Here is a 27190-nt window from a genome sequence, read left to right on the forward strand (position 1 = left end):
TTTTGTGGTTCGAAGCTGACTTCACTGTGCCAAGTTTATGAAGAACGGGTCGCTGTGTTTGGTCACATCTTGCTTTTAGACTTCACCCTTTAAACACTTAAGAAGTCACATAATCTTGTTTGTCAAGCAGCAAAACAAAGCACTCGTTGGACATGATGACAACTCAACTCTAGCAGGCCATTTTTATTGCCTTTGGTTGACATGTACATTTTCTGACGGTCCTTTTCTCTTTTTTTTGAGGATTATTTGAATGGTTAACTGTGCACAGATTATGTACAAGTTATATGTTGGATCCACCACCTGACTCTGCTATTTATCAAAATTCTTATCTTCCGTTATAGAAAGCAGTTGTTCTAGGTCTAGGACAACTAGTATAACAATAAATTCATTTGTTTTCTCTTAGTCCAACTCCACTTAGTCCAGAACCTTGAGGGTTTTGTTTAGAATTTAAGTGATGGCCCTGATCAAGTGGCATGACTTTTATTGATCAAAGCAGATCACAAATGAGCATTTTAACAATAGTCATTTTCTCAGTTAAACACTAGAGGCCTATAAAATGCAGTGTGGACTTTGAGATGGTCTGACTGTGTGCCTTTGCCATCAGACTGCACAAAGGAAGATCCGGGAGATCGTTCAGCAGGTCAGACAGCAGGAGCAGAAGCACCAGTCGGGCGGCACAGTGTCACCGCACCACGCCAAGTGACCCCCGGCCGGCTCCAGCAGGCACCAGCCAATGAATGTAGCCCTCCCACGGACTGAGACCTACCCACACAGGCCATGGCCAAGGGGACTGCCAGGGCCGACCAGCACCGGGATCAAAACCAAAGAACTTCAGGAGGGAAACAAGTGAGAGCCAAAGGCTGAGGGCATTGTGTGCACTGCCAGCCCTGTGAGAGTCAGACACACCGTACTGATACGAAAATAACACGAAAAAGAACAAAAAAAAAATTGACCAGAAAGGTGGAAAGGGTGGAGGATTGGAAGCCGTTGTCTTCACTTAAAAACAGAAATAGTGTCGCCCTACATCACGTTATCTCTTTAGTTGGACTAACATAGGCCTAACAATTAAGCATTGGTATTAACATATTTGTGATTTGTTTTTGGTTTAGAATGAGAGCAGAAGACGATGGACACCTTCACTTTTAGGAGCTGGAGAGAAGTTCAAGTTTCCTTAGCAGTATTAATGCAGAGTAGATGAGCATATTGACACACGCTAAGGCCCGCTCTGTTGTTTGTTTTAAATGACAGTAGGACTCGGTGTCGATTCGAATATTTTGCTTGTTCCAGACACCGACTGAGCTGCGGAAGCCAGAGGTTTCCCCCCCTTGATTCTCTTTGAAAATGGAGACGACCCTGAAGTAAATGTAGTGACTGAGTGTTTGTAACAAGCCTGTGTGTGTGCCAACGCAACAGATAACGTCCCCCTCATCACTCGGCTAATGCTACAATCATTTCTTCATCACCCAAATCACGTCATGTCCCCATCAAGCGCTCTCTCGACTTTTTTTTCTTCTTTATAATAACGTTCGGATTATGGAAGCTGACGTAGCCCTTCTTTATCGTCAGCTAACGTTTTGTTTTTCTGTAGCCTTTCGATAACATCAAACTGACTGCCACTTTCGCTCAGCAGAGGTTTTAACCAGAGATTTTATTTTCCAATGTCATCCTCCCGTGCTATTCAGGAGACTGTATCTACATTCATGCTCGTCGTTTTGAAAAAGAACAACAACAAAAAAGAAGTATATTATGTAACTCCGCAGTGTATAGAATCACAGGATGATCCTCTTTTGACGATCATGTAAAAAAAAAAAAAAAAAAGAAATTGACGTCTTAAAAGAATTGGTGCACTTTGCTTGTTCCCAGGCGACTCTGAATGTGCACCTCGGCGCGCTCAGCCTTAGAGGCCACAGAGGAGGCGATGGGCAGGGGGCAAGGGAGTGGCAGAAGCGGGTCGGGAGGGGTAGCCGTTTTCGGGGAGGGAGCACTGTATGACCTGTGGTACACACAACCCGAGCCACAGCGTTTGGCTTTAACCCTCTCTTGTCAGGGAGCTTTCTAAAATGGGCATGACAGCTGTGAATGTACGATATGCAGCCTTTTTGTTTTTTAGAGAATCTGGCCTCTGCGGAGTCCAGCGGCGGAGCAGGGGGGTGTGCCCAGCTCTGGAGGGTTGGTTCACAAGCGGGGGCCCCCTGCGCTGGACCGGCAGGTGCCTGTGTCCTCTTTGTGCTTTACTTTGGAGACATAGAAGCTTGTTGCCTTATTTTGTCACCTTTCAAACATCACTATCAGCTCCATCTTCCAGACACCGGTTATTGCCAATACGCACAGCTTCCCCCGTGTGCTAGGTGTGTGTGCGTATGTGTGTGCGACATGTAAATATATAAAAAAGAGAGAGTAATATTTATGAATCTATTTTTTTCCTATTTTGTGATGAGAGCTATTGATAAAAAACAAAAGAAAACAAAAGTCCTTTTCTTTTCCTCAGTGGGACACTGCCATATTATTTTGAAGGGAAGTGTTTATTTTCTTGAAAACTAGACTATGAATACTGAAAATAATAATATAATAAAATCTGAGAAGTGGAAGAGCAGTGTAGTGACCAGCGTGTGAACTTTGGTCCGACGTGAACAGTGCGCATGTCAGTATTGTGATCTACCTCAGGCTTCAGGGTACCTCAGTCCAGTCTGTCATTTTCCCTTTTCCACATTTTGTATGCCTTGTTAACTAATCATTTTAAGCGTTTTTAATTTTTCTTTTTTTTAATGAAAAAAATAAACAAAAAGAACAAGAGAAAGATCTACACAGTAATCTCCAAATCCTTCAGGTCCAGCCAACTAGTGAACTTTGTAAAGGGTAGTATCGAACACCTCTGTATGACACAAAGAGAGAGCAGCAGGGTCAGGGGTACGAGCCCAACGTGGCTCTGAGCGTTATGTACTGATTTCACCAAGAGGTCTGATGTTTAAGGGAGAAGTAAGTGGTTTTAAAATTGGTTTTCAAGAACAACATGATAGGGGTCGGCAACCACTATCTCAAGAGGAAAAACAAGTAAACCTATCAAGTGCAAAGCATGAATGACAAACTGCTGTAGTGCAGCATCAGGTGACAGTCAGAATGAAGACTGTGACAAATTTTAAACATTTTCAAGGGGAAGACCCCCAGATCTCCTTCATTTCCATCTAATACAATCCATACAAAAAAGATTTCACATTAATCTCTTAACCCCCACCTGAACCGGGCACATTTTCTCCAGTTTGGCTTTACCCAGATCTAAAAGCTTAAAACCCCCCAAAGAAAACGAAAACGAGGATGAAAACGCAACAAAACAGCGACAACAGAGCAACAAAAAAACGTGCTGGAAAAGCAACACAAATGTGAGACAAATGTGACAAACGCATTAAAAAAAAGCCACAAAGACGTGACCGAAAAAAGCAATCAAAAAGCAACAACAACCGATAAAAAAGTAACAAAAAAGAGACCAAAACATGACAGAAAATGCTTCAAAGTAAGTCTTAGCTTTCAAATCAGGCATTACACCGTTGCTCTGCACTCAAGAAGCTTTTAGATTGTGGTAAAGCTGAACTGGAGAAAAAGCACTCGGTTAAGAGGTCAAAGTTTAATTCATTTATTTATCACCATCCTCTCAATGAAGAAAGATGTATGTTTTGTTGTTTGCGTTTAAAAACACTGTTGACCTCTTGACCTCTTGGCCTCTTGACGTTGAAGGTTGCAGACCCCGTGATAGACGATAACGATCCTGGCCCGCGGCTGTAGCATGACTATGAAGGGCACTTCATGTCAAAGTCAGTGACAGCACAACATCAAAGGTGCTGACACAAACACCTCTGAGCGACACTTCAGGGTGACAGTTGAAAGAAACTTAAAAATGGACAAAATCCCTGAAAGGAGTTTAACTTTCACTTACTTCTCCTTTGACAGATTCCTAAACCCAACAACTGTACCTCCTGTTTTCCCCACTGTACCTCCAGGTTTTTCAACACTTTGTATAACAGCAAAACAAATGTGACTTCTTCTTTTTGTATCCGCGCCCTGTACTTACCAGCTCTGTTTGATAAAAAAAAAAAAAGACGAAAAAAAAAAAAAAAAAATCAACCGCATACTCTGGGCTTGACTTTTGAAGAAGCTGCAAAAACACAATGACAAGACTTTGACACGAATAGCTGCAAAACCTCGTCGTCTGTGTAGAATGTAGACTCTCTAACGACGTCACTGTGTACAAGACAACTGTATATCTGTAAAACATGTACAATAGCCACACAACCAGATAACCATTGTCTCTCATTAGCTAACACATACTCTGTGGGAGATTCAACCTGCGTTTTTCCGTTTCCTTTTATTGTGCTGTACATTTCAAAATGACCTCTTGTGAATCCATCGCTGACTTAGTTACTAAACCAATAACATGATAAAAGTTAGTGCTAAATTTGATTTTTTTTTGGAGGGCAAATTTTGCAGTAGTCATCAGATGAGGTGGAGCTCCTTTTTTTCAATTATTATTATTATTTTGTCGTCCCAATGAACACAAATAAGCTGAAATAAAACCCAGGTCTAAATGTCACAAAATGCCTGAGGACCTTGTCAAATAGGCCTCACTACAGCCGGAACAGTACCTCATTCTGATACTAGCTCACCAAACCAGATCGCTATCATTTAACATGCAGTAAAATAGGTATAAGGTGCTTGTACTGCGATGCATGACTTCGCTAAAGTAGAGCATGTTTGTTTGGAGCCGACTGGATTTGCTAAGACTAGTCTCTCATAGAGGAGTTAGTCAAATCTCCTTGTCTTGTCTTGTGCTTTCTGAATAAGTTAGCTGCCAAATTTACTATAGAGGCAAAAAAACAAAACAAAAAACAATGATATAGCCTTTTATTTGTTTTTCCAAGGATTTCGGTGTTTCTTAGTTTTGTGGGGTGTTGCTAGGCATTTGCTAAATATTCAATACCAGAATAGACCGCAGTTTCACACATCACTGAAGATGTTGTTAGTCATATCACACGGTGGTGGGATAGTTTTGGCTTTTTTTTTTGTGTTTTGTTAATCTGGTTTTCATTTAATAGTCTACCATAGTCTGGTTAAAGTAGCTGGGATTCTTTGCTTTGAATATTCATTCCTGTTACTACCAATACTAGCAGTTATTCTTGTAGATTTTGGGAATAGGAAAGATGTTATGACTTGTGATGCAAGGTAGGGAGATTGATAAAGTATCCAGTGTGATTGTAAGTGGACCCTAAAGAGGGGAAACGTGGGAGAGTCTTGGCCTTTGGAGGATTGGTTTAGTTTGGTGATATGTAAGCAAGCAGAGCCACAGCAGTGTTTCTGGTGGATCATCTTGTTTAAGGAGAAAACACAAAGCATTGCATGAGACTGTTGTACTGTAGACACTTAAGCACTAGCTTTTCAAACGGATCCATCTTCATTTCACCATGTGAGATCCCTTCTGTTTCCTCTGCCATAGAAGCATTATCACTAGTACAAATTCTATGGTCACAACAACCCTCAAATATTACATTTCCCTTGAGTCACAAGGTCCCAAACACCTCAAGGTAATCGGTAGCGGTCCGCTGGAATTGCATTGCATCTGTTTTTATCTTGTCAAAGATGGATGCCTTTCCAGCCACAGCTACGCTGTTGTTTTGAGTTGTGAGTGAACTGTATTGCTGAGCAACCTGGATCTGAGCAATAAAGACGATTTGAAAGAAACACATTGGCGTTTTGTTGTTTTATTAACAATGTTTTCACCTCAAAAGGTGTTACACCATTTGTGATATCACATACCACAAATTTCACAGCCCAAATGTGTAATATTCAGAAAATGCAAGTGCTGCTGAAAAAGGTAAACAAAAGAAAAAGAGTGAACGTTAAATTCAATAATATAAGAATTAAGGCTCAAATGAAATTGGATTTCTGTTCTGTAAAAAACTGCACATTCACTTTAAAAGAAGAGTTCAAAGACATGACTCACAAGTGCATGTATTCACTTATGAGTACTTACTGTAAGTGCCTCCCGGAGGATAAATACAAGCTGCAATGAGTGATTGTCACAACGTCATTCAAAGACAGTAAAACCAAGATTAATATCCCTTTTTGTAAAACTGAACGTTTCATATGAGCATGTATAAAAACAAATCACGTTTTAGGGAATTCATAATATTTGTAAAGCAAAGCAGAGGGGAATAACGTTTAATAACTTAAGCCGATAGAAGACGAAACGGCAAGAACAACTTGAACAAACCTGTTGAACGTCTACATAGCTGAATCTGAACGGTTTCATTAAAGCGTGTTTTAAACCGTCACACCTGGAGACCTTAACTAGCACAAATACGTTCAAACATCATTTGGTCCAGATACTTTACATTTCACATTTATACTGCTGATGCCAATAGTTTAGCTGGAGCCCAACTAAAGGTCCCTTAAAAAACATTTCAACACTGAACTTAAACATGGACTACGAAGTGCCACTTCAGTGAACCAGAGGTAGAAGATGCATGACAGGCACTTTGAACACCAACATTTGGAAAAAGACACTCACGAAAACTACACACATTCCTCTATTTTACAGTACACAAGGTACAGTATCTACAAAATTGTTTTCTTGGCAAATTGTGTTGGCTCCAGATGAACCAACATTTGTGCGTAAAAAATACGGTGTAAAATCCATGTTGGGACTGATTTCCTCTCCAGCTGTGCTTCGATGTAAAGAAGTGACACCAAATTCACTTGACTTTCTTGTCCGTGACCCCGTTTTGCGCCTGGACGTCCAGTTTGAGCCGACTCTGGCTGAAGCATCGGATGAGCGCGCCGGGCAGCAGAGCCACGCAGGCGATGGCCAACAGCTGCAGCAGGCGGTCCCAGGAAAACAAGTCATCGAGAGACGTCAGCTCAGAAAGCATGACCCCCGTCTGTACACAGATGAAGTTATAGGGCAGGAGGCCTAGGGCAAGAGGGGAGAGGGAAGCATAGATGTCAAATGATGGAGTTGCATGTATTATCAAAAAATAAGACAGGATACTGGAACAAAAAAATATTGGGAAGCAAGATAACAAGGCCAGGGAATTTCCTTTTTGAATAAGGGACTGTGTACTGCCTGCAAAGTCATAATCCCCACAAGCGAAATAAAACTAAACCAGATCTAGCCCGGAAATATGGTCAATCTTCATTTTCACTGCCAGGCACTTTTGTTCTTGAGGTGTTGCTTCGGGTCACCTGCAATTTTACCTTGTTCATTTTGCCCCCCTCTCCCCTCCATTCGGGACATTTTGTGCCTTTAGGGCTCAGGCCATATTGGGTTTTGGCAATGCAAGTAAAGAAGTACAATTTTTCTACTATAGATGTTCTCAACTGGTTCCCCCCCCCCCACTTCTTTTCATATTTATATGCTGCTATACCATGGTCTGGGTGAATACTCGATTCTGCTTGGCTGGAGGGTGTCCGTTAAAAAGTGATAATGTACACCGGTCCCTATGAACAGTTTCAGTTTGTGGGACCATGATATATCCGGGATAATGCAACAACGAGGTGCCCATTATCAGAAATAACTGGACTCTACGGAAGCGACAGCCCTCCGCATCATCCAGGTATTTCTGATAATGGACAAAGGTTGTTGCATTATCCCTTACATAAAGTACACCACCTGAGTGAAAGTAACTTAACTGCACAGTGTTTTATAAATTAGACTAAATATCTTGATTTCTAGGCTAACTGCCTTTACCAAGCGCATTTGCTCCAGTTTAGCATTGCCTAAATCTAAAAGCTTCACGACTAAAGCTTACAATGTGCCGCTTTATTTGAAAGCTAAGACCTACAAAACTCATTTAAACTGATATTATTCCTTGTGTTGTTGCCGCGTTGTCCTCACTTTTTTTTTAAACATTTCTTTTTATTGCTTTTTTGTTGACTTTTTGGTCACTCTTCTGTTGTTGCATTTTTGTCCCACATTTATGCCACTTCTTTGTAAAGTTTTCGTCGCTCTTTTGTTACATTTTCATCCTTGTTTTCGTTTCATTTTTGTTACTATTTTGACGCCAAACTGGAGAAATGTGCTCAGTTCAGGTGAGGGTTAAGAGGTTAAGGTTATATAAGGTTATATTATGATTGTGTAACCAGGCTTCAGATGCACAGGAACAACCGGTATTTTTATCGACTCACCAATGAAGACAGAGCTGAAGAAAAAGGTGATGGGGATGTTGACGATGGGAGCGGACATGTTCAGGAACCAATTGGGCGTCATGGGAAAAAACCTTAGAAAGAGCAGGAAGAAGAACAGGCAATCCCGATTGTCCTCCACCTGAATAAGAGCGGTAAAGAGTTGTGTTGGAGACGGGTGATAAACAAACAGCCGTTGATAACATTGGCAGAGAAAAGCAGCCAAGTCTGTCTGACAGGATTTGTAACATGAAGCCAATTTGCAAATGCTCAGTGATAGCTTGATAACCGTCCGACTGGAAGGCACTGACATGCATAGAGCGCCAATGCCACCGCACGCCCACACAAATCCTGTTAACCATAGGATAGTAGGGCAACCAAACCTTCTTCTGTAGCGCGGAGACTTTGTCTGGAAAGAAGTTGACAATGTAGCGTTTTCCAAAAGCTTGGGACAGGAGGTAGCACAGTGTGGAGCCCAGAGTAGTGAGCAGGCAGGCGAGAAACAGGCCATCATAGAGTCCAAATATAGCCCCCGCGAGGATGTTCTGTACAGTGATGGGACAGGGAACAAGGCCTGTGTTAATGCATACGAGTTTCTGCCATGAGAAAAAAGTCCAGATAGATATGACAACTACTTTGATATGTGCAGGCAGCAAGTAATCAGAGCTTACTGTCTACGACAGTACTGTATATACTGTGAGTCATACGCTGAAAGAGTATGCAGACAAAGTTCAAAAGGGTAGGACACGCTGAATGATTGTAGCTGTATCATTCTGAGATTTTTAATATTTTTTATTAAAGAGTGGCCTGTTAAGCACAGAAAAAAAAAATCCCAATTAGTACAAATAATACTTTAGGTTTATAAAATATATCACCAACATATGGAAAGGTCACCTATTGCAGTTTTAGTCATGATTTAGATCTTTCCTTGTTTTGGCCTGATTTAGTCGGTTTATTTTTATTTATTTTTTATCTTGTCTTGACACAATTTAATGTTAAAAGCAAAATAAGTCAAAGCATTTTCCCACACAGTGAGGCTAGTAGGATTTCCATTGATTGGAACTTGACCTAACATTGAATAGATTTGTAATAATCAGGCACAAAGAGCTTTATATTCAAACAAAGGGAAATGCTGTTCTCCTTTTTCCTCCAGCCAATGATTTAATTTAAAACTAAGCTAAAAATAAAACAGAACATGGTCTATTCAGAGATAAGAGGACTCATTTTCTGTGTGCTGGCCTGGCACATTAGCACCAATAAAGAAAACGTTTGAAACTATTTATAGCTCACCAGGAATGAGGACCCTGGAATGGCAAAGGACTGTTTGTAGAGATATGCGCTGCAGAACAGCAGAAGGACGTATCCAGTGTGCTCCGTCTTGTAAAACTGCAGCAGCTCAGCCAGCTCTCTCAGCTCCTCCAGGTCTGAGGGGAACTTCAACCTGGGAGAATGGAAGAACTATATTGTTGATTCAGCACTTAATGAATGGGACACACTTCTGTTCTCAATGCAATAAAAGAAAAGATGAGCAAATGATCAAAACAGACAGACAAATGATTAACCTTTTCTTTTTTTAGTAGGTAGGTTCCCATTGAGAATTTATACTCCAACTGTCCCTGGACAGATCTCAAATGATTGCCTTAATTTGCCTACAAATTGTTTATTTCCATTGACATTTCAGTTTGCTAAGTAAAAAGGGGTTTAATTTTCTGAAACAATAACACCCATAATGACAATGCTATATCTGATTAGTTACATCAAGGTGTAAATGTACATGCTCTATAACCCCATTGATCATCATGTAGCCCCCTGTCCACTGGCTCTAACAACAACAACAACAACAAAACCTGTTGGGTTCGTCCACGGGCTGCGGGGGCTCATCTGTCTGCACATAATCGGCTTCAGCAGGAGGAGGAGGATTCCGCCGAGGGGCAGGGGGAAGATACTGGGACAATGTATACAGATAGAGGGTGGCTGCAGAAACTACAGCTATAAGTCCAAAAAGTGAGCGCATATTCCCAGCTCTGTGTCAGGCGTCCCTTCACCTCGGTCTGTTGCCAGTGCGCGAGAGGCGGACATGAGGAGACGGAACACGGAGAGTGTTTGTCTGAGGGAGATCGCAGGAGCGCATCAGGAACGCGCGTGAACGTAGCCCATCAAAACTATTTGCGATGTTTTAACATGGAACAGGGGAAATTAATACACTTCTGAAGCTAGAGGCGGATTTCATGGGATTCATTTGACGTGTAACTGAGTAGGATTACTTCTGAGACTCAATGGATGACGTTTACAATCTCCTCAAAAAAAGAGTCTCTGCGGAGGAAACCTGCAGTGTCGTCACATCCGGTTATCATAAGCGGAAGGTCAAATTTATTTTGTGTAAATGTGTCACCTGCAGTTACGCTATCGTGCTCCAAAACCTTTTCTAAATACAAGTTTTATTTACATGTTACATTTTACATTAACATGTTAAATATCTCTAGTTGTTCTTGAAAACAGAACAGACGCGTCCTAAAGTTAACCGCTAGGTGGCGACAAAGCTCCACGCGAATCCAATCTAACCAGTCAGAAGAAGAGTGGTGATAACGCAGCTGTATCAAATATGGGATAAAGGTGATTTTAAGTGTTACGACACAGTTTCAAAGTCCATTCTTCAACCAAAAGCTCACTGAGAGTGGCGTTTGAACACAGACATGGCTGAGTTATCGCTTGTTTCACGCTCTGTTGGACTGATCACTCTGCAAAACCCTCCTGTCAACGCACTCAGGTGAGCTCTCCAGTCAAAGCCACTGCTGCACTTTACCTGTCTGCTTTCACACACGAGGATTTCATGCATTTCAACTTGAGCCAACATTATTACCTCCCTGGTCAACTATCAAAACAAAAAAAACAGACCAGCCACTTCCTGACATTGGGGAGGAGGCATTTTTCCGTGGCCAAACAATAGAACATCCGTCCTGCAGAGAGTGCCCTGATGTGTACATGAATTTCAATATAACATGCAAAACCTGTTCATTTTAACTGCATGCATTTGTGTTAAGAACATGCCACACACAAAAAGTATGATTAGTTGTTGATGCCATAACTCCAATTATAGGCCAAATGCTAACAACATCTTTGGTCGTTGTGCGTGACTGAGGGCACGCACAACGACCAGACGGGTGCACATCAACTCGTCTATGCTCAGGTAATGTTTCAGTATGTAAAAACGGTGGCCTGTTCCTTTAAGGTGGGGGGTACTCTGAGTGTAAATAAACCACTCAAGGGGTAGGCGTAACCAAAAAAGGTTGGTTATAGGTTTTGTCTGACACCACGCTCTCCATTTTTCCAGGCTGGGGAAGCGTTGCGTTTTACACTCATGTTTTTGACTTTTGAATAGTGCTGCAGTCAGGCGGGGCATCGTAGACACCGTGCAGAGAGCTGTCAGTGACCCCAAGGTGAGGTGTGTAGTCATCTGTGGACAGAATGGGGTATTCTGTGGAGGTAGGTCTAAGATCGGCGATACGAGAAATGCAAGCAAAATGTACTGTCTGTTTTTTACATAACAGTAATGATATGATCTACGTAACAGGAGCCGACATCAGGGAGTTTGGCACGAACATTACTGGTCCTCCTCTGGTACCGATGATCCACTCCATCGAAGCTGCGGACAAACCAGTGGTGGCGGCCATTGAGGGGAGTGCTCTGGGCGGGGGCCTGGAGCTGGCGCTGGGCTGTCATTACAGAATCTCACACGCCAAAGTTAGTTCACACTTCTGATGCGCCGCTGTCTCCTCGCATTAATGTTCCCGAAATGTCACGTCAGGCTGCATCACGGTCTGACTGTCACTTTAACTCCGTAGTTTTACAAATATCACGTGTTATTGTTAGTATTGAGCGACACAAAATGGCAAAACGAAATAGAAAGTATTTGCTGTAACAACCAACATAAATCAGTTTCCATTTGAGTGCTTTGTGACAGCATATAAGCCCTCACTTTGCGTCATTGTGCAAAACCAACAGGACTTGCGTGTCTGTGTTTTCAGGCCAGGTTAGGTCTTCCAGAGGTGACCCTGGGTTTGCTGCCAGCCGCGGGGGGGTCGCAGCGCTTGCCAAGGCTGATCGGGGTCCCAGCTGCCTTAGACCTCATCACCACAGGTAACACAGGCAGCCTGACCTTCTCAAGCCGCTAATCACTTTACTGAAGCGAGCGAGTGTGGATATGAAGTGTTGAACGTGTCTATTCTTACACTCTCTTACACGCTTTTGCTGCGTGTCTAGGAATTACGGACACATTTTATGATAAAAATGCGCTAATAAAGTCTTAACTAATTTCTCAAACAATATTTATAATGTGTCCATGTATCTGTTAAAGGTTAGGCGCTAGTGAGGAATGGGAAAAGTATCTGAGCTTATTGTCCAAGAGTCTAAACATTCATGGATTGAGTTAATAAGTCATTTTTGTTCTTATAATTGATTGAACGGAAGGCATTATACTGTAGGTACAAATCATTCCAAAGTGTTTTAAGTGTGTCTTTTTTTTTTGACAGAAACTTGTCACTGAATTGATAACCTGGCATTTTTTGTAAGTGATGTTTTTCAATGGGCAAATGTGATAATGCATAGATCAATTATAGGAGAGGTACATTTTACTGTTCTTTTTCCTTTTCCATGAAGTCAATGTTTTTCTTTTTGTCCAGCAGGGGTCACCGTTCCCTTTTAGAAACGAAAATGTGCTCCTCTTCATGTCACAGATTTTTTTCTTTTTTTTTTAAAGTTTATTTTATCATTTGAGGCGCTTTCGATGACACCGTATTACAGATTATGTTGGTGAAATATTGGTTGTTAAATCGAATTGGCGTAATAGCGGCCTATGACTTGACATTTAAACCACGAATGATTCAGCACTTCCTGTGTCCCATCAGATCATGTGTCTTTTCTTCTCCAGGCCGTCATGCGACTGCTGCGGAGGCGCTAAAGCTCGGGTTCGTGGACCAGGTGACTGACCAGAACACTGTGGAGGCTGCTGTGAAGTTTGCCCTGAGTGTCGTCGGTAAGGCAACAGTTAAAACCCCGCTACTACAAATACTACAGAGCAAAGATGAGAAGCTCCCCCTCTGTTTTGAACTGTAATTGGATAAAAGTTCACGGCAGCACCTCCAGGAGCCGTCTCTTCAGGCTAGTCCGACATCAAGAAATGTCGACATGTAGGTTTAAGGAAGTCAAAGCAAGCGGAGCAAGCGGCTGGCAGAACCTCCTACACTCCATGAACATGAATGTTTCATGCCTGTGTCAGATGTGCTCTGATGTCTTCACTGCTTTTACTGTATTATTAAAGAGGGCGAAAAGGGACAAACTTTCTTAGAATATTAATAACAGGCCCATGCCGGTTGCACAGGAGGACCGGATCCGGCTCGCGCTCAAGAGTCTGACTAATCCACGCTCAATGGAACACTTAAGTGTGCCGCGTCCCTGCAGTGGGGAAGAAAGGCCTGCTCCGAACGTACAAAGGCTTTTCCATTCGGATACATAACAATGGCACTGACTGACAGGCCTGCCACTGTGAAAACTAGAATATGATTTAAAATTGATCAATAATTAATTTACCAGCCTTTTATACTTGCCAAAGCTTCTGAGAAAATACAGTGAAGTGTTGCGTGCTTTATATTGTATGATGACGTAGGTCTGAAGCTTCTCATTCAAGCAGCGAGACTCATCCTACAGATGAACCAAACCTCTTGAACTGTTTTTCTATGTCGCCCAGAATTACAACTTCAATCATAAAGAATCTCCAGGCTACAAGGACATGCCGTGCTATTCGATACCTGAATTATATATATATATTTTTTTTAAGCAAAGCTGCTTCCACATCTAAAGCCCTTGGAAAGTATATGTGTGAATTTTTGGCATTGTGGTAACATTTTTATGCAAATCTACACCCCGGCTTTTTTTTGTGTTTGTTTAAAGAAGTAGGTCAGCTGGAATATTTCGAAAAGCCACATCTACATGAATCTGCATTTGTGTAACACAGTGACACTGTCGATATTGACACGCTCCCAGTCTTGAAGGATCAAAATGGGGCACGGTCATAATGGTAAATCCTCACACTGTTTTGAAAGCTCAACATTTAAAACATTGACCCAATTCAATATCCATTTAAATGCTGTGTCCACTGAGAATATTAACTTTTTATCTCGCGCGGTTGAGAAATGACCCAGTTTATTTGACTCAGATAGCCACACACAGTGCAGGGAGTGATGACGAGTGCTGGTTTTCCATCAGTCTGAAAGAGCTACAGTGATTTCATGTCATTTGTTCATATATTCCTTCAGTGCAGGCCTGTTGGTATGACTGTGAGTGGGTGAGAAAGCCAGTGTTAGCAAAGCCCTGGCTGAGACTGACTCAGAGAGAGAAGCCAACAGTGTCCAAGATGGAGATTTATGCCGATCGGAGGTAAATCTGCCGCAGATTTTGACGGATCCGCCCAGTCATGAGATGATTAGCGGCGGTGTTGAACGAGGACAGGGAGCAAGTGGCAAAAAATAATGTGTCACTGTCTGCATTTCTCTGGTAAAGGACATCTGTTGTGCTATAGATTTACATGTAAAAGGCTTCATAGTTGGCACTAGAGTTGTGGCGCTATATTTGCTGCGCGTGCAGTCACTTGCACACTCTGATGATGAGATTAACTTTTTTAGCCCAGCGGTTGCAACATCTGCCCGCTGCATCTGTCGGGGTGACCAGGCTGGCTACATGCTGCTCAGCAAATCCACTGACATAGCTCTAACATTTACAGATTAACCAAGCAATAATGCCCAGTGGTGAAGTACACTGGGATCAGTGTTAATTCGTCATAGTTCTCTTCAATGTAATCATGTAATAAGACAATCTACATGTAGGTTTTTTACTGAAACAAACGAATGTGTTGAAGGGACTGATCCAATCCATACAGTTTGTTGTAACACTTGAAGGCTCATGAGATGTTTTATTATTTTTTTTTACAGCATTCTTGTGTCTTTTACCCAGTTATTTCTCCATAACATGAGCAGTTAACTCTTAGCTGTAGCGATAATGGCGATCGATCAGCCATAATCACAATTTCATTTAAATTCGATAAACTGCATAGCCCATGATGAAATGTAACACTGACTAGTTTTGCTTAACATTTTGTCGACTAAAACTGAGGAAGACAATGCTGGGTCCAAACATTACTATCTTATAAGTAAAGCTTTAGCTTGAATTGAGGGATTTCCTTTCTGCCTGTAGCATATATGCACAGCACACATTGATACTGATGCACGAAGTCTCCTGCTTTTTCTACGACAAAGTGGACTGAAATTAAAACTGATCACCTGATTTAAAACAAAGAAATTGTAGAAGAGATACTAAATTTATATTCAAATTTGATTTCCAAATGAACACTGTTTGGGATCGTGTTGCATGAAAACATGAATGAATTTTGAACCCGCCTTTGGACTGGGACGTTTTGTATAGTCTGTTCTTGCAGCTTGGTTCTCTTAAACGAGTATATTAAAATATGGAGAACTTGCATCAGATGGTGTCCCTCTGAGCTCTCTTGTGATGACCCACTTTTGGCCCAGACAGAGCTGAGAGTAATTCCGTGGAGCTGTAGAGGATTCTGACTACTGTCTCGTGTAATCATATCACAGCTACAGAGATGGGAATTAAGATGGATGCGGTGATCACAGTCCTTAAAATTAACATGGCCAAACATGGGAAGTCTGTGCTGTGTGCTAGAGCTAGACTTTATATCTGAAATTTGCCAAATAAACAGCCAGAGCCAGTTGTAAAGACATTTTTCTCCCTGTTATAACTGGTTACCTCAGTCCAGACGCACAAAGTGGCTGGAATAAGGGGCCTAAACAGCTCCAATTCCTTTTTCCCTGAGACTGGTGTAATTCAAGGTGAACTGTAACAGAGCTGCTGCAGAGTCGGCCTGATTATCTGGGAAATGGTCTGTCAAATCACTGTGCTTTCAGATGCTACAAGGCTATCTGGTGATTGAGTGGATAAGTGCGCCGGATAAGCAATTATGCACAGACTACAGAGTGCAGGCTGACAAATTGAAGAAAATTGGCTAAACCCCAGCCAAAATGGAAAGTGGAGGGTAGCTTTTACCTAAAATAAACTCGTGCTAGTTAGTGTTGGACAAACATTTCTTTTTAAATAATGTGCTATATTTTTTCATAATTTTGAAGTAACTGCTGTTGATAGTTTTTTTTTGTTTTCAGGGCAATCACTTGAGTCCCGGCGAATCGGCTCCTTGCCGTGCCCCTGTCCCGTTGACATGGATGCCCTGTTTGAAGGGGTGATGCAGCGGGTCAGGCAGAGTGCCCGTGGGGCCATAGCTCCAGTGGCATGTGTCCAGGCCGTTCGGGCAGCTGCCACTCTGCCTTACGCTCAGGGCATGCAGAGGGAGCAGGAGCTGATGGCCACCCTGTTCACGTCGGGACAGGCCCGTGCTCTGCAGTATTGCTTCTTCTCCCAGAGAGCAGTGAGCAGGTGGAGCATGCCCAGTGGAGTTCGCTGGGACACCTGCAAGCCTAAACCTGTCACCAAGGCAGCTGTCATCGGTGAGAGCTTTGAGCTTTACATGTATTAGATTAAATATAGCAACACTGTTTAAGGATATTGTTATCTGTCTCTAAACTCATGCCTCCATGTAGGTGTCAGCTGAGCTCCTCCCTGCAGTGAGGATAGCAGGCATGACAGCCGGAGTATGAGGAGCTCAGCAGCTTGTTCATTTAAAAATGCAAGCTTTAGAGAAAGTTTATACAGTTATTCAAGCATAACAATATGCATGTACATTTAACTGAAGGTTTTTTAGCTGATAATCTTGAAATAAAGGATCCTTGTGTCTAATCTTTGTTCAGCTAGGCTGTTTACCTGATCTTTACTCTTATTTCTTTTTTCATCCTGCAGGTTTGGGCACCATGGGCAGAGGTATCACCGTGGCGCTGGCCCAGGCGGGACTATCGGTGGTTGTCGTGGAGACACAGCCACAGCAGTTGAAGGCAGGGCAGAGAGCAGTGTCGGACATGTTGGAGAGGGCAGCTCAGAGGCGAGGAGTGCCCTCAGTGGTTCAGGGGGTCAGGTACAGTCAGGAGCTCCAGGCTGTGGCTGATGCACATCTAGTGATTGAGGCTGTGTTTGAGGACATGGCCCTGAAGGAGCAGCTCTTTAAACAGCTCTCCTCCATCTGTAATCCAGACACACTGTTGTGCACCAACACCTCTGCTCTGGACATAGATCACCTGGCGTCTCAGACACACCGCCCTCAGCAGGTGGTGGGCATGCACTTCTTTGCCCCAGCTCACGTCATGAAACTGCTGGAGGTGGTGTATGGGCCTCGCTCTGCCCCTCAAGCTGTGGCCACAGCTATGGCGCTGGGGAAGAGGATGGGCAAAGTTAGTGTGGCTGTGGGCAACTGCAGAGGCTTTGTGGGCAACCGCATGTTGATGCCTTATGTTGAGGAGGCCTTGTTCCTTCTGGAGGAAGGAGCCTCTCCTGAGATGGTGGATCATGCTCTTGAAGAGTTTGGTTTCCCGATGGGGGTGTTCAGGATGTCTGACCTCTCTGGGCTGGACGTGGGCTGGAGGGTGCGTAAGGCTGCTGGTTTGGTAGAGCCTGGGAAGGTGAGCAGGGTGCGCCAGGGACGCAGGTACAGCCCTCTGGGGGACCTGCTGTGTGAGCAGGGCCGCTTCGGGCAGAAAACGGGTCAGGGTTGGTACCGCTATGAGACCCCTGGCAGCTGGGAGGCTCGACCTGATCCATGGCTGCACAGCTTTCTGGAAGAGTACAGAGCTCGACAGGGACTGGTTTCCCGTCGCATTGACTCCCAAGAGGTGCAGGAGCGCTGCCTGTATGTCCTCATCAATGAGGGCTTCAACATCCTACAGGAAAGCATTGCAGCCGGGCCCGAAGACATTGACATGATCTATGTGTTTGGATACGGCTGGCCCCGGCACCGTGGGGGGCCCATGTTCTATGCCAGTCAGGTGGGCTTGCCCCAAGTCCTGCAGAGGCTGGAGCATTATCAGCAGCTGCACCCAGACGTGCCCCACCTCCAGCCCAGCAGCCTGCTGCGGAGGCTGGTGTCCAGCGGCAGTCCTCCCATCCACAGATGGAGACAGGTCATCAGGAAACCACACAGTGCCCTTTAAGACACTCAACCAAATAGGCTCAACCAAATCCAGTGTGGGCGTCCCGTACAAAGAGAGGGGGACAATGTTTGTCACTTTAATCATCATGCTTTAACAAGAACTGATTCTATCACTTCATTCTATATCAACTAAATGCACACTGTTATTTTGATATTTTTGATATTTCGTTTTTCATCTGGAAATGTATTAAATGTCAAAACGTTTGACTTGTGAACACAGATCAATCTGCTTGTAAAGAATATATATTTTTACTGAGCAATGTGAAAATCTAAAATTATAATAAAATGTAAATAACATGGTTATTAGCATGGTTTATTTCTCTATTTGGTCATCGGGAAACTTAATGGAGTCTCTCTGCCTTTTGTCCGAGTGCAGCTGCAGTCTGGAGTGAGGAGAGCACAGCTGTTAAACGCTTTATATTCATCGTTGTCTCTCTCTCTCTCTCTTCCCCCGCTAAATCATTCAATGGGAGCAGATGTTGGGTCTGCCACCTAGCGGCTTCACTCTGAGCCGCTGCAGTACAATAGGTTAATGTTCATTAGTAAAGCTGTTTCATGAAATTGGGCGTGTGGTCGCAAAGTGTGGATTTAGTCAAATGTTTTGGGGGTCATTACTACAGAAGTTTTGCCAGCGGCAGAGGTAGCGGTGCGTGCGTAGAGTCGCTGGCTTTGTATTTGTGGGCTCCTCCCGTTTGTGATGAAGTTCAGATGCGCGCCGTTGTTCCGTACGCGCGTCACTTGCGCGCGCACTGGAGCTCCCCAACGTTACGGGTGGATGTGAAGATGGGACTCCTGCCAGCTTTTACGTTGCGAAAACAAATCTCAGTGTGATGCAGTGTTTCTGACGATGCGCTGATAGCGGAGGCGCAGAGGCAGCTGCGGTGTGTTTGCACATCCAGAGAGGTATTCGCGTTCGCCTCCCACTTTCACAGCTTCTCCAGCCCCGAGGAACGGAGAGGCTCCCCTCGCTCTCCGCAGCTTTTGGACACTTTCCTTGGACATAGCGCTGTGCCTTTTTATCTCTGGACTCGGGAAATGTTGGAATGGCCGCCGCGGGAGCACATAAGTGTCCGAAAAGTGAGAAGTTGGACGAGGCACAAGCTTTGGCCAAAAGCTGCGCGGGGAGACCAGACTTCCTGCCTTGCGATGGACTTTCCATTTGCGCTACACACAGCCATGGGAAGTGCTTCAAGCTGCACTGGTGCTGCCACTTGGGCTGGTGTCACTGTAAGTTCTGCGTACATGCTCCAACACGCCCGCTGTTTGTGAGAGATGTGTGTGTCACCATCGGAATGATGGCAGTAATGTTCTTAACGAGGTGAACGGAGAGGTGCCAGTGCCACGCACGCTCACAACCATATCAACCCGGAGCAAAACCGACAGCTTTGCTCTCGGAGTCACTTTGTTCTCCTGTAGACTCAGGCCGTGTCTGTTCAACGTAATATTCTACATTTAATAACCGTGTAATATCTCATGAATTAATGATTTAAATAGGAACATGTCAAATAGCCTAATGACAGGAACTCAAAGTCAGGATTGCACTTTTAATACTTCACAATGTTTGGTCATATCAATAACAAATCAGATTGTTTCAAAATCTCTTTTTCAGTCCTTGTTATTGCTTTTATTAGCTTGACTCGTTCAGAGCAGCCCCCTTACCATCAAACCCAGATGTGCCAGGAGTAATACATCTGGATGTTTTAACTCTCCATTGTTTGATTGAACCAGAATTTGGCAGAGATGATCCTGTGACTGATCCTTTCAAACACCTGTGCACTGTGTAGCTTGCCCAGTGTTTTGTTTCTGTTTTGTGGGACATGGTCACAGAAGCAGTCTGTGACATGTTTTGTGGCGAAACGTCAAAATAATCCAGTTGGTTTGATTCATTGGAATTGATTCTGAATCTTGGGGGCCAGGTTTAGCATTATACTGAAATAATGAACAGCTAAGTTTAAAATGGTGATGGCTATCTGACTGGATTAGGCAGCAGACTCTTATTACTAGAGCAGGAATTAAATAACAGAACTGAACAGATTTTGGGGACGTACGATCACCCATCATAGTTGAGAAACAGCTTGTAGACATCACAGAAAAGATCACAGCCAAGCTAATTCACACCCCTATGTGTGTGTGTGTGTGTGTGTGCGTGTGCGTGTGTGTGTGCGCGCGTGCACGTGCGTACATGTGTGTGTGCATGCAGATCCACTGAAGCAGTTTCCATGGTTATCCGAACAGAACTATTAAAACACATTAACCTTTTGTTTTAGGAGGATCATGGGGATTGTAGTTTATTCTTAGACAGTCCCACACACATAACACTGCAGAGCTGAGTGCTCGCTGGAGATCCGTGAGCGTTTTATGACATGTCAAAAAATAGTGCTGCAAATAACAGGGAACATGATGGCACGTGAGTGTAGAGGTGGGCAGCCAAGCCTGTGGTAAAAAGTGGACAGCAATTCATGGTTAATATAAAGTGAAAGAATTATGCTGATTAATGTTATGGACAATTTAATTTAAAAACACATTTTATCAAAATGCATCTTTCTCACAAAGCAAAATTAAAAAATGTTTTTTTTACATATTATTACGTATTTTTTCAGTTACAAGTTATAGGCTAAGTTTAGCAGCAAAACAACATATCCAGAATCCCCCTGAGAAAATATAATCACATTAAGTATCAAATATAACATATCAAAATAAACCCATAAATCTAAACCTCTACATAGTTTAGTTTTTGTGGCCAAAAGCATTGCCAATTTTTACTATGTTTTACACATAAAACCAAATGTATGTGTCTTATTCCTCCCCCCCATTTAGTGTATCCCATCATAACCCATGTTCTTGAATATTTATTATAGCCGCAACAACATTTTGAAGTTGTCATATAGTCACAAGAAAATAACTTTGTGTTGTATAATATCCTGTATATAGAGTTCTACTTCACACTATACAGTCTACTAACTGCGTACCTATAGGATAACAGCACAACACAATTTGCATATGATACGATTTTTAAACTCCAGCAGCTGAGGAGATGCTTCGGGGCCAATATAAGGGTCCTTATTTAAGATATAAAATCACCATTAACTAAATTATTGTTCACTTACAATGTATATATATACAGTGCTCTGCAATGCGTTAGAAAAGTATAAGGGGAAATAATTTTGTGCATTCAAACAACGCTGTGGATCTCAAACACAGTTAAGCCTGAACATAATATCGACACACAGTATGTAGCCGTATGTACAGTAGAATAATCAAAGGACAGGCGAGTGCATCAAAGGGTTCAGTTGTATCGAGCAGCTGCTGTTTGAGGATCAAGTGTATTTACCTTAAAAACTATTCAAGAAGAGCCGAGGCACTCTCTTGGTTCCAATAAAAGTCTTTTATTAATTAACACCGCAACATTAAAGGACTTTTATTTATGATCAATGTGTCTTTATGGTTATATTAACTATATATTATATTAATGCTGGAGGTTCATGTCTTAAAAGTGCATGTATCAGTTGACCAATATCGGTCTATCGCTAGCTTAGATCAGATGCTGTCAGGATTTGCTGTCTTATCAATCCTCTAATATTCATGCTTTGAGACGCATGCATGTTTCCATAGTAACTCTGACAACAATTATGCTGCTGCTCGAATGGCAGGTTGCGCGATGGATAATTAGCACAGATGTCACCGCCTTTCACTGTGCTTGTGTTTTTCTTTAATGGACAACTAGATCCTTTAGATTCCTCCTGGCAAGCAAACAACTTGTTTCTGAAATAAAACTTTGGGGCGTTAGTTGTAGAGTAATGTGAACAAAGCACTGTGCCAGACTCTGCTGTGGGCAAAGTTTTACTTTAGAATTTGAGAATGTTTTGCTCCCACTGAGTAGTTACAAGGTTGGCTTCCAAAGCACAAACTGACAAATGCAAAATGATTTGGACAAAATGAAAAGCAAAATCACAGAGGCAGTGTTCTCTCCTTGACATCTACAAGGAGAGAACCAAAAACAAAAACAGATTTTGATTTACTACATCGAAGTGCATGTTGCTTTGAATCAAACTATTCTTTAATAAGAGTAAAGAGAAACACAAAAATAAACTTATAAAGCCGCCCTTCTTTTTATATTGATTCGCTGTTATGCCTTATTTGGCTATCTGGTTTGGCTGACTAGGTTTAGTGGGTTCATAGTATGTCCTTTAAGCTTGGCTTTAAGCTTAGTCCTCCTGGTTAAGTCTTATTCTGGTTTAGTTCTATGTTGCACTTGTGCCATCTTTTGTTGTCATGTGACAGGCCAATTGATTTCTATTTGCCTCACTGTCATGAATTGACACAATAATTCACATAAAACAACTTCCCCTGCTCTGAGCTCTGACCTCCGAGGACAAATGGAACACGCCTACCAGGGTTGGTTTACTACTTGTAAAGACCTATTAGACCCGTTTTGTGTGAAATGTTCTCAAACGGCTGTCTAAATCTGGCATTTTCACAGCCTGTCTGACCCTCTCTGTACTTCCTGTGCTCCACACCTTTTCCGACCTGCCGCGCGCTCACAATAGCAGAGGGCTGAGGAGCTGCCACAATCTCTGTCTCTCCCCGTTAGCTTCATTTATCCGGGCAACAATCCTCCGATCAGCTGGGAACACAATCACCATCTCTTCCCCACAGCGGCCGAGCCCCGGCTTATGCTGTGCCACCGCAGAAAGCCATAGTGTAATCTTTCCCTTGTAATCATTGGATTTAGATGGCTGGCCCTATGTGCACAGGCCGTTTGACAGATCTGGTGTGGCAGGGAAATGATGAGTTCCTTCCGGTGTTTATCTCGAGCTGAAGCTGGAATTTGATGTTTCAGAGAAACAGCCAGAGCACTTGCATCATTCGAGACATTTTAGGAATGCTACTCCTGTCAGAATTTCAAATATTCATGATTTCATGCGAAGGCATTGGCAAGTTTTTACTTTGATGTGGTCCCACTGCTTTTAGAAGAGATTTAAGCAAAGTCATGTACATAATTTAAGCAGTTCAGATTGAAAAGATTTTAACACACATTAATGTTTGAAATTTGTTTTTGTAAATAGAGTAACTATTAAATGATGCAAGTTCTGGGAAAGGGGCTGCTTTCCTGCTGGATGGTTTTGGAATTGTGCATACGTTGCATATCTTGTGTGGGCGGAGTACTTTTGATCACCAGTGGATCTTTAGCATGATTAAGTGAGACCAGATGTGAGTGTAGCCAGAGGACACAAGCTGAAATGTTTAACTGGGTTATTTCTAATCTCCAATAACTATTCCCCTGGTACCAGTGTAACCCAGGTGACAAAACCCTATTAAATATCCGTATATCCTTTTTATTTGTGGTCCGTCTATGTTACGTGCGTTTACGTTACGTGTGCGTCATTGCGTCACATGGTCACGTGACCTAGCGCGGCTATCAGACTAGCATAATAGCTGGTAGTGGGTAGCTACCGGTAAGAGCGAGAGGGAGACGCTGTATGAGGTTGCTGCAGGAGCCGACTACCGGAGCCGTGGGTCGTCGCGCGGGAGTGTTTGTGCTTGCGTTTATCTGCGGAATTGGCCAGGTTGGATGGCGAGCTTAGAGCCCGAGCTAGAGCCTGTTGAAACGTTGAACCTGGATCCAAATGAACTGAATGAGCTGAACTGAATTCACCCAACCGAACCCCGGGCTGGTAGGAGGCTCCTCAGCAGCCGCCCTCTCTATTTTTGTTTCTTTTGGTCGCCAACCTCGCAACCCGTTCATCGCGGTCCCTTTATGAACTGTTACTTCCCCTCACCAAACCCCCTGGACTTTGCCACCCCAACGTGGAAGTTGTGGGGGCCGTATGAACTTTTCCACCTGTTGCTTAATACCATCGTTGGTAGAAAGAATACTTTGAAGAGAGTGTAAATATTGTACATATTGAGAATTGATGCATTGTGAAATGTGTGAATGGCCATTCGAATATTGTTGATACACATGTTTGTTTATTTTTTCCCTTATCACAATATATTATTTGGTACCACTTAAACGTAATCTTGTGTTCAGTTTTCATTACTCCATTCCTAGAGCCGAGTTTAGAACTTCTGATCTAGCCCAGTCTCTTAATAATTGATACTCTAAGTAACTCCTTAATAGAATAACTTATAGGTTACATAACGTGGCGAGCATTAGCCAGGAGTGGAAGAAAAAAAACTGAACATTTTTTGTGGTACTTGTGTGTTGTTGTGTTAAAATGGAAATATTCGAGAAACGTGGCATTAAGATCCCAAATGCAGTGTTAATTGAGGACGCGACGAAAACTGAAACTGACGACGAAGTAATTGAATTTTTAAAGCAGTACGGTTCTATTTCAAAATATGAAGTTATTGATGAACCCAAATCTGTTTTTCATCGTTCTATAGTCGTAGAGTTTAGTTCTGGCGGCGCATTGGTTACGTTACGTCCACTTCTGCCTTATACGTATATCTGCGACACAGAAAAAGTTACATTTGAAATTTCAGAACTCGCTACAGTCTGTGCGAACGAGGTCGGAAAGCAATATACCACCGATTACCTCTCGGAATTAGAAAATGTTGCGAAATTGACTGGTCAAGATTTTTCAGTCGTCCTTAATGGGGTGATGTCTCTGCTTGGTCAGACTGTCACCAAGCTCCACACCAATGCCATTAACGACGAGGCCCGGTCAACGGACAATAAAACCCATTGGACCGAGGTGGCCGCATCGAACCAGCACACGGAAACGCCGCTACGGGTCCAGCCAGATCCTACAAGATCTTCTCCGCCGACCATGACGCACAGTACTCTCAATCCACCTGAAGTTCAACGTTATGTAGTCGAACATATCGTGAAGAACGACGATCGTGCTATGAACTCGGCAGCGCAGCGTCTCAGGGCCTTCTCTGGAAAATCGGCCAGACCTCCAACCGAGTCTGACTACGACACATGGCGTTCCGGAGTGGAGCTGTTACTGAAAGATCCTGCAGTGTCCGACCTACAGCGCTCACGCAAGATCTTCGACAGCTTGTTACCACCTGCGGCCGATATGGTGAAGCACCTGAGACCGGACGCTCCTCCAGCGGTGTATCTACAGACACTTGACTCAGCGTACGGTACCGTCCAGGATGGCGATGAGTTATACGCCAAGTTTATGGACACGTTCCAAGATGCTGGAGAGAAACCGTCCAACTATCTACAACGTCTACAGGTGGCGCTGAACCAGGCGGTGAAACGAGGAGGGGTGTTGAACAAAGACTTTGATAGACATCTTTTGACTCAATTTTGCCGTGGCTGTTGGGACAACTCCCTGATAATAGAACTACAACTGAAACAACGCAAGCAGAACCCTCCATCGTTTGCTGAACTTCTGCTCTTGCTGCGGACTGAAGAGGATCGTGAAGCGGCCAAAGCCATCCGCATGCAGCAACATCTCGGCTCTTCACGCTCCAGAGCTGCAAACCATGCGCAGTACGCTTACACAGACAGTGCAGAGGGGGGAGAGATTGCTGCGCTCACCAACGTCACGCAGCAACTCGCTAAACAGCTGGCCGACATCCAACAGCAGCTCGCAATACTCACTGCAGCCCAGTCAAGCTCCAGTCAGTCTGCTGCTTCCAAGTCCACGCCTGGTCGTGTGTTGGGTGAGGGGCAGAGGGCGGGCAAGCAATCAAAGAACCCGTCTTCTGTTCCCAAGCCTGGCTACTGCTATCGGTGTGGTGAAGATGGCCATATAAAGACACACTGTGAGAACCCCCCGAACTCTGCACTAGTCGCTGCCAAGAAGAAGCAGTTTGCAGAAAAGCAACAAAGCTGGCAAGGATCGTATTCTTCATCCAGACACTCGTTAAACTAGATACAGTTCCAGTTGTGGGGCAAACCGGAACTGTTGTGGACCCACAATGTCCCAACCTGAAGAAGAAGTATGTCAAATGTCAAGAAATGACCCAAAGCACTACTGTTGTCCAATCCCGGTTACCCAAAGGCTTGGTTGGATCCCGCTGCACGGCAAACATCAAAATCGCTGGTGAAGAATTCAACTGCCTGTTAGACACCGGATCGCAAGTCACTACGATTCCAGTCTCGTTCTACAACCAGCATTTTGCAGACCAGCCAGTGAAACCTCTGTGTGATTTACTGCAAGTTGAAGGAGCAGCTGGACAGGCTGTCCCATATGTCGGATATGTGGAGATGGTGGTCACCTTTCCAAAGGAGTTCCTGGGAGTGGATTTTGATGTCTCAACACTGGCACTAGTTGTTCCTGACGTCGGAGCTCATCAGTCCCAGGTGTTAATCGGCATGAATACGTTGGAGCCGTTATACAACCAGCATACGGGGAGTGAGTTCTCAAACTTCCAGCCGACGGCAAGTGGCTACAGAGCAGTGCTCAAACTACTCCAAATACGCCACAAGCGACAACAAGAAGGCAGCGACGGAGTTGTGAGATTAGCCAGCAAGTCGCCAGTCCTCATCCCTGCTGGACACACCATTGTCGTCGAAGGCTCCATCTCCATCAGCATGCTGTCCTCTGGTCAGTGGGTGCTTGTGGAGCATCCAGCCTCACCACTGCCAGGTGGGCTGTGTGTCAAAAATTCTTTGATTATGCTCCCAAGCCAATCCCACAAGAAGATCCCGGTGATCCTGAGTAACGAGTCAGACCAGGATGTGACCATCCCACCTCTCGTAACCATCGCAGAACTTGCAGTGTCACCACAGATCCTGTCGCACAACGTGGCAACAACCTGTTCACCATCTGAAAGTCCCGGTATCCCTCTGAAGCTGAATTTTGGAGAGTCACCTATTCCGCCAGAATGGAAGGCAAGAATCACAGAGAAACTCCATCAAATCCCAGACGTCTTTGCACACAGCGATCTGGACTT

The 27190-nt window shown here is 43.6% G+C and overlaps 4 protein-coding genes across 5 annotated transcripts in view; 3 read left to right on the plus strand and 1 right to left on the minus strand.

Moving 5' to 3' along the window:
• Positions 1-1723, plus strand: part of igf2bp2a (insulin-like growth factor 2 mRNA binding protein 2a) — a 56499-nt gene extending 54776 nt beyond the window's left edge. For both annotated transcript variants that reach the window (XM_079562401.1, XM_079562402.1), the window contains exon 16: positions 605-1723. In XM_079562401.1, coding sequence (XP_079418527.1) covers positions 605-703 — 99 coding nt within the window. In that variant the 3' untranslated portion in view covers positions 704-1723. The remainder of the gene's footprint in view (positions 1-604) is intronic.
• A 2020-nt stretch (positions 1724-3743) lies between these two features.
• Positions 3744-10248, minus strand: tmem41aa (transmembrane protein 41aa). The gene is made up of 5 exons (XM_079563168.1): positions 10017-10248; positions 9460-9610; positions 8553-8714; positions 8173-8311; positions 3744-6958 (listed from the first exon to the last, which is right to left on the minus strand). Exons 1-5 carry the CDS (start codon positions 10181-10183, stop codon positions 6741-6743), a joined length of 837 nt encoding a protein of 278 aa, XP_079419294.1. The 5' UTR covers positions 10184-10248; the 3' UTR covers positions 3744-6740.
• Positions 10249-10734: 486 nt separating this feature from the next.
• On the plus strand, positions 10735-18558 carry ehhadh (enoyl-CoA, hydratase/3-hydroxyacyl CoA dehydrogenase). The gene is made up of 7 exons (XM_079563798.1): positions 10735-10936; positions 11549-11652; positions 11741-11910; positions 12195-12306; positions 13097-13201; positions 16401-16742; positions 17092-18558. The coding sequence occupies exons 1-7, from the start codon at positions 10863-10865 to the stop codon at positions 18330-18332; spliced, it is 2148 nt and encodes a 715-aa protein (XP_079419924.1). The 5' UTR covers positions 10735-10862; the 3' UTR covers positions 18333-18558.
• A 347-nt stretch (positions 18559-18905) lies between these two features.
• Positions 18906-27190, plus strand: part of LOC306967851 (UPF0524 protein C3orf70 homolog B) — a 31365-nt gene continuing 23080 nt past the window's right edge. The window contains exon 1 of the mRNA XM_079563043.1: positions 18906-19558. Coding sequence (XP_079419169.1) covers positions 19375-19558 — 184 coding nt within the window. The 5' untranslated portion in view covers positions 18906-19374. The remainder of the gene's footprint in view (positions 19559-27190) is intronic.

Source organism: Gobius niger (genome assembly GCF_951799975.1).
Source record: "Gobius niger genome assembly, chromosome: 9".
Taxonomy (NCBI): Eukaryota; Metazoa; Chordata; class Actinopteri; order Gobiiformes; family Gobiidae; genus Gobius; species Gobius niger.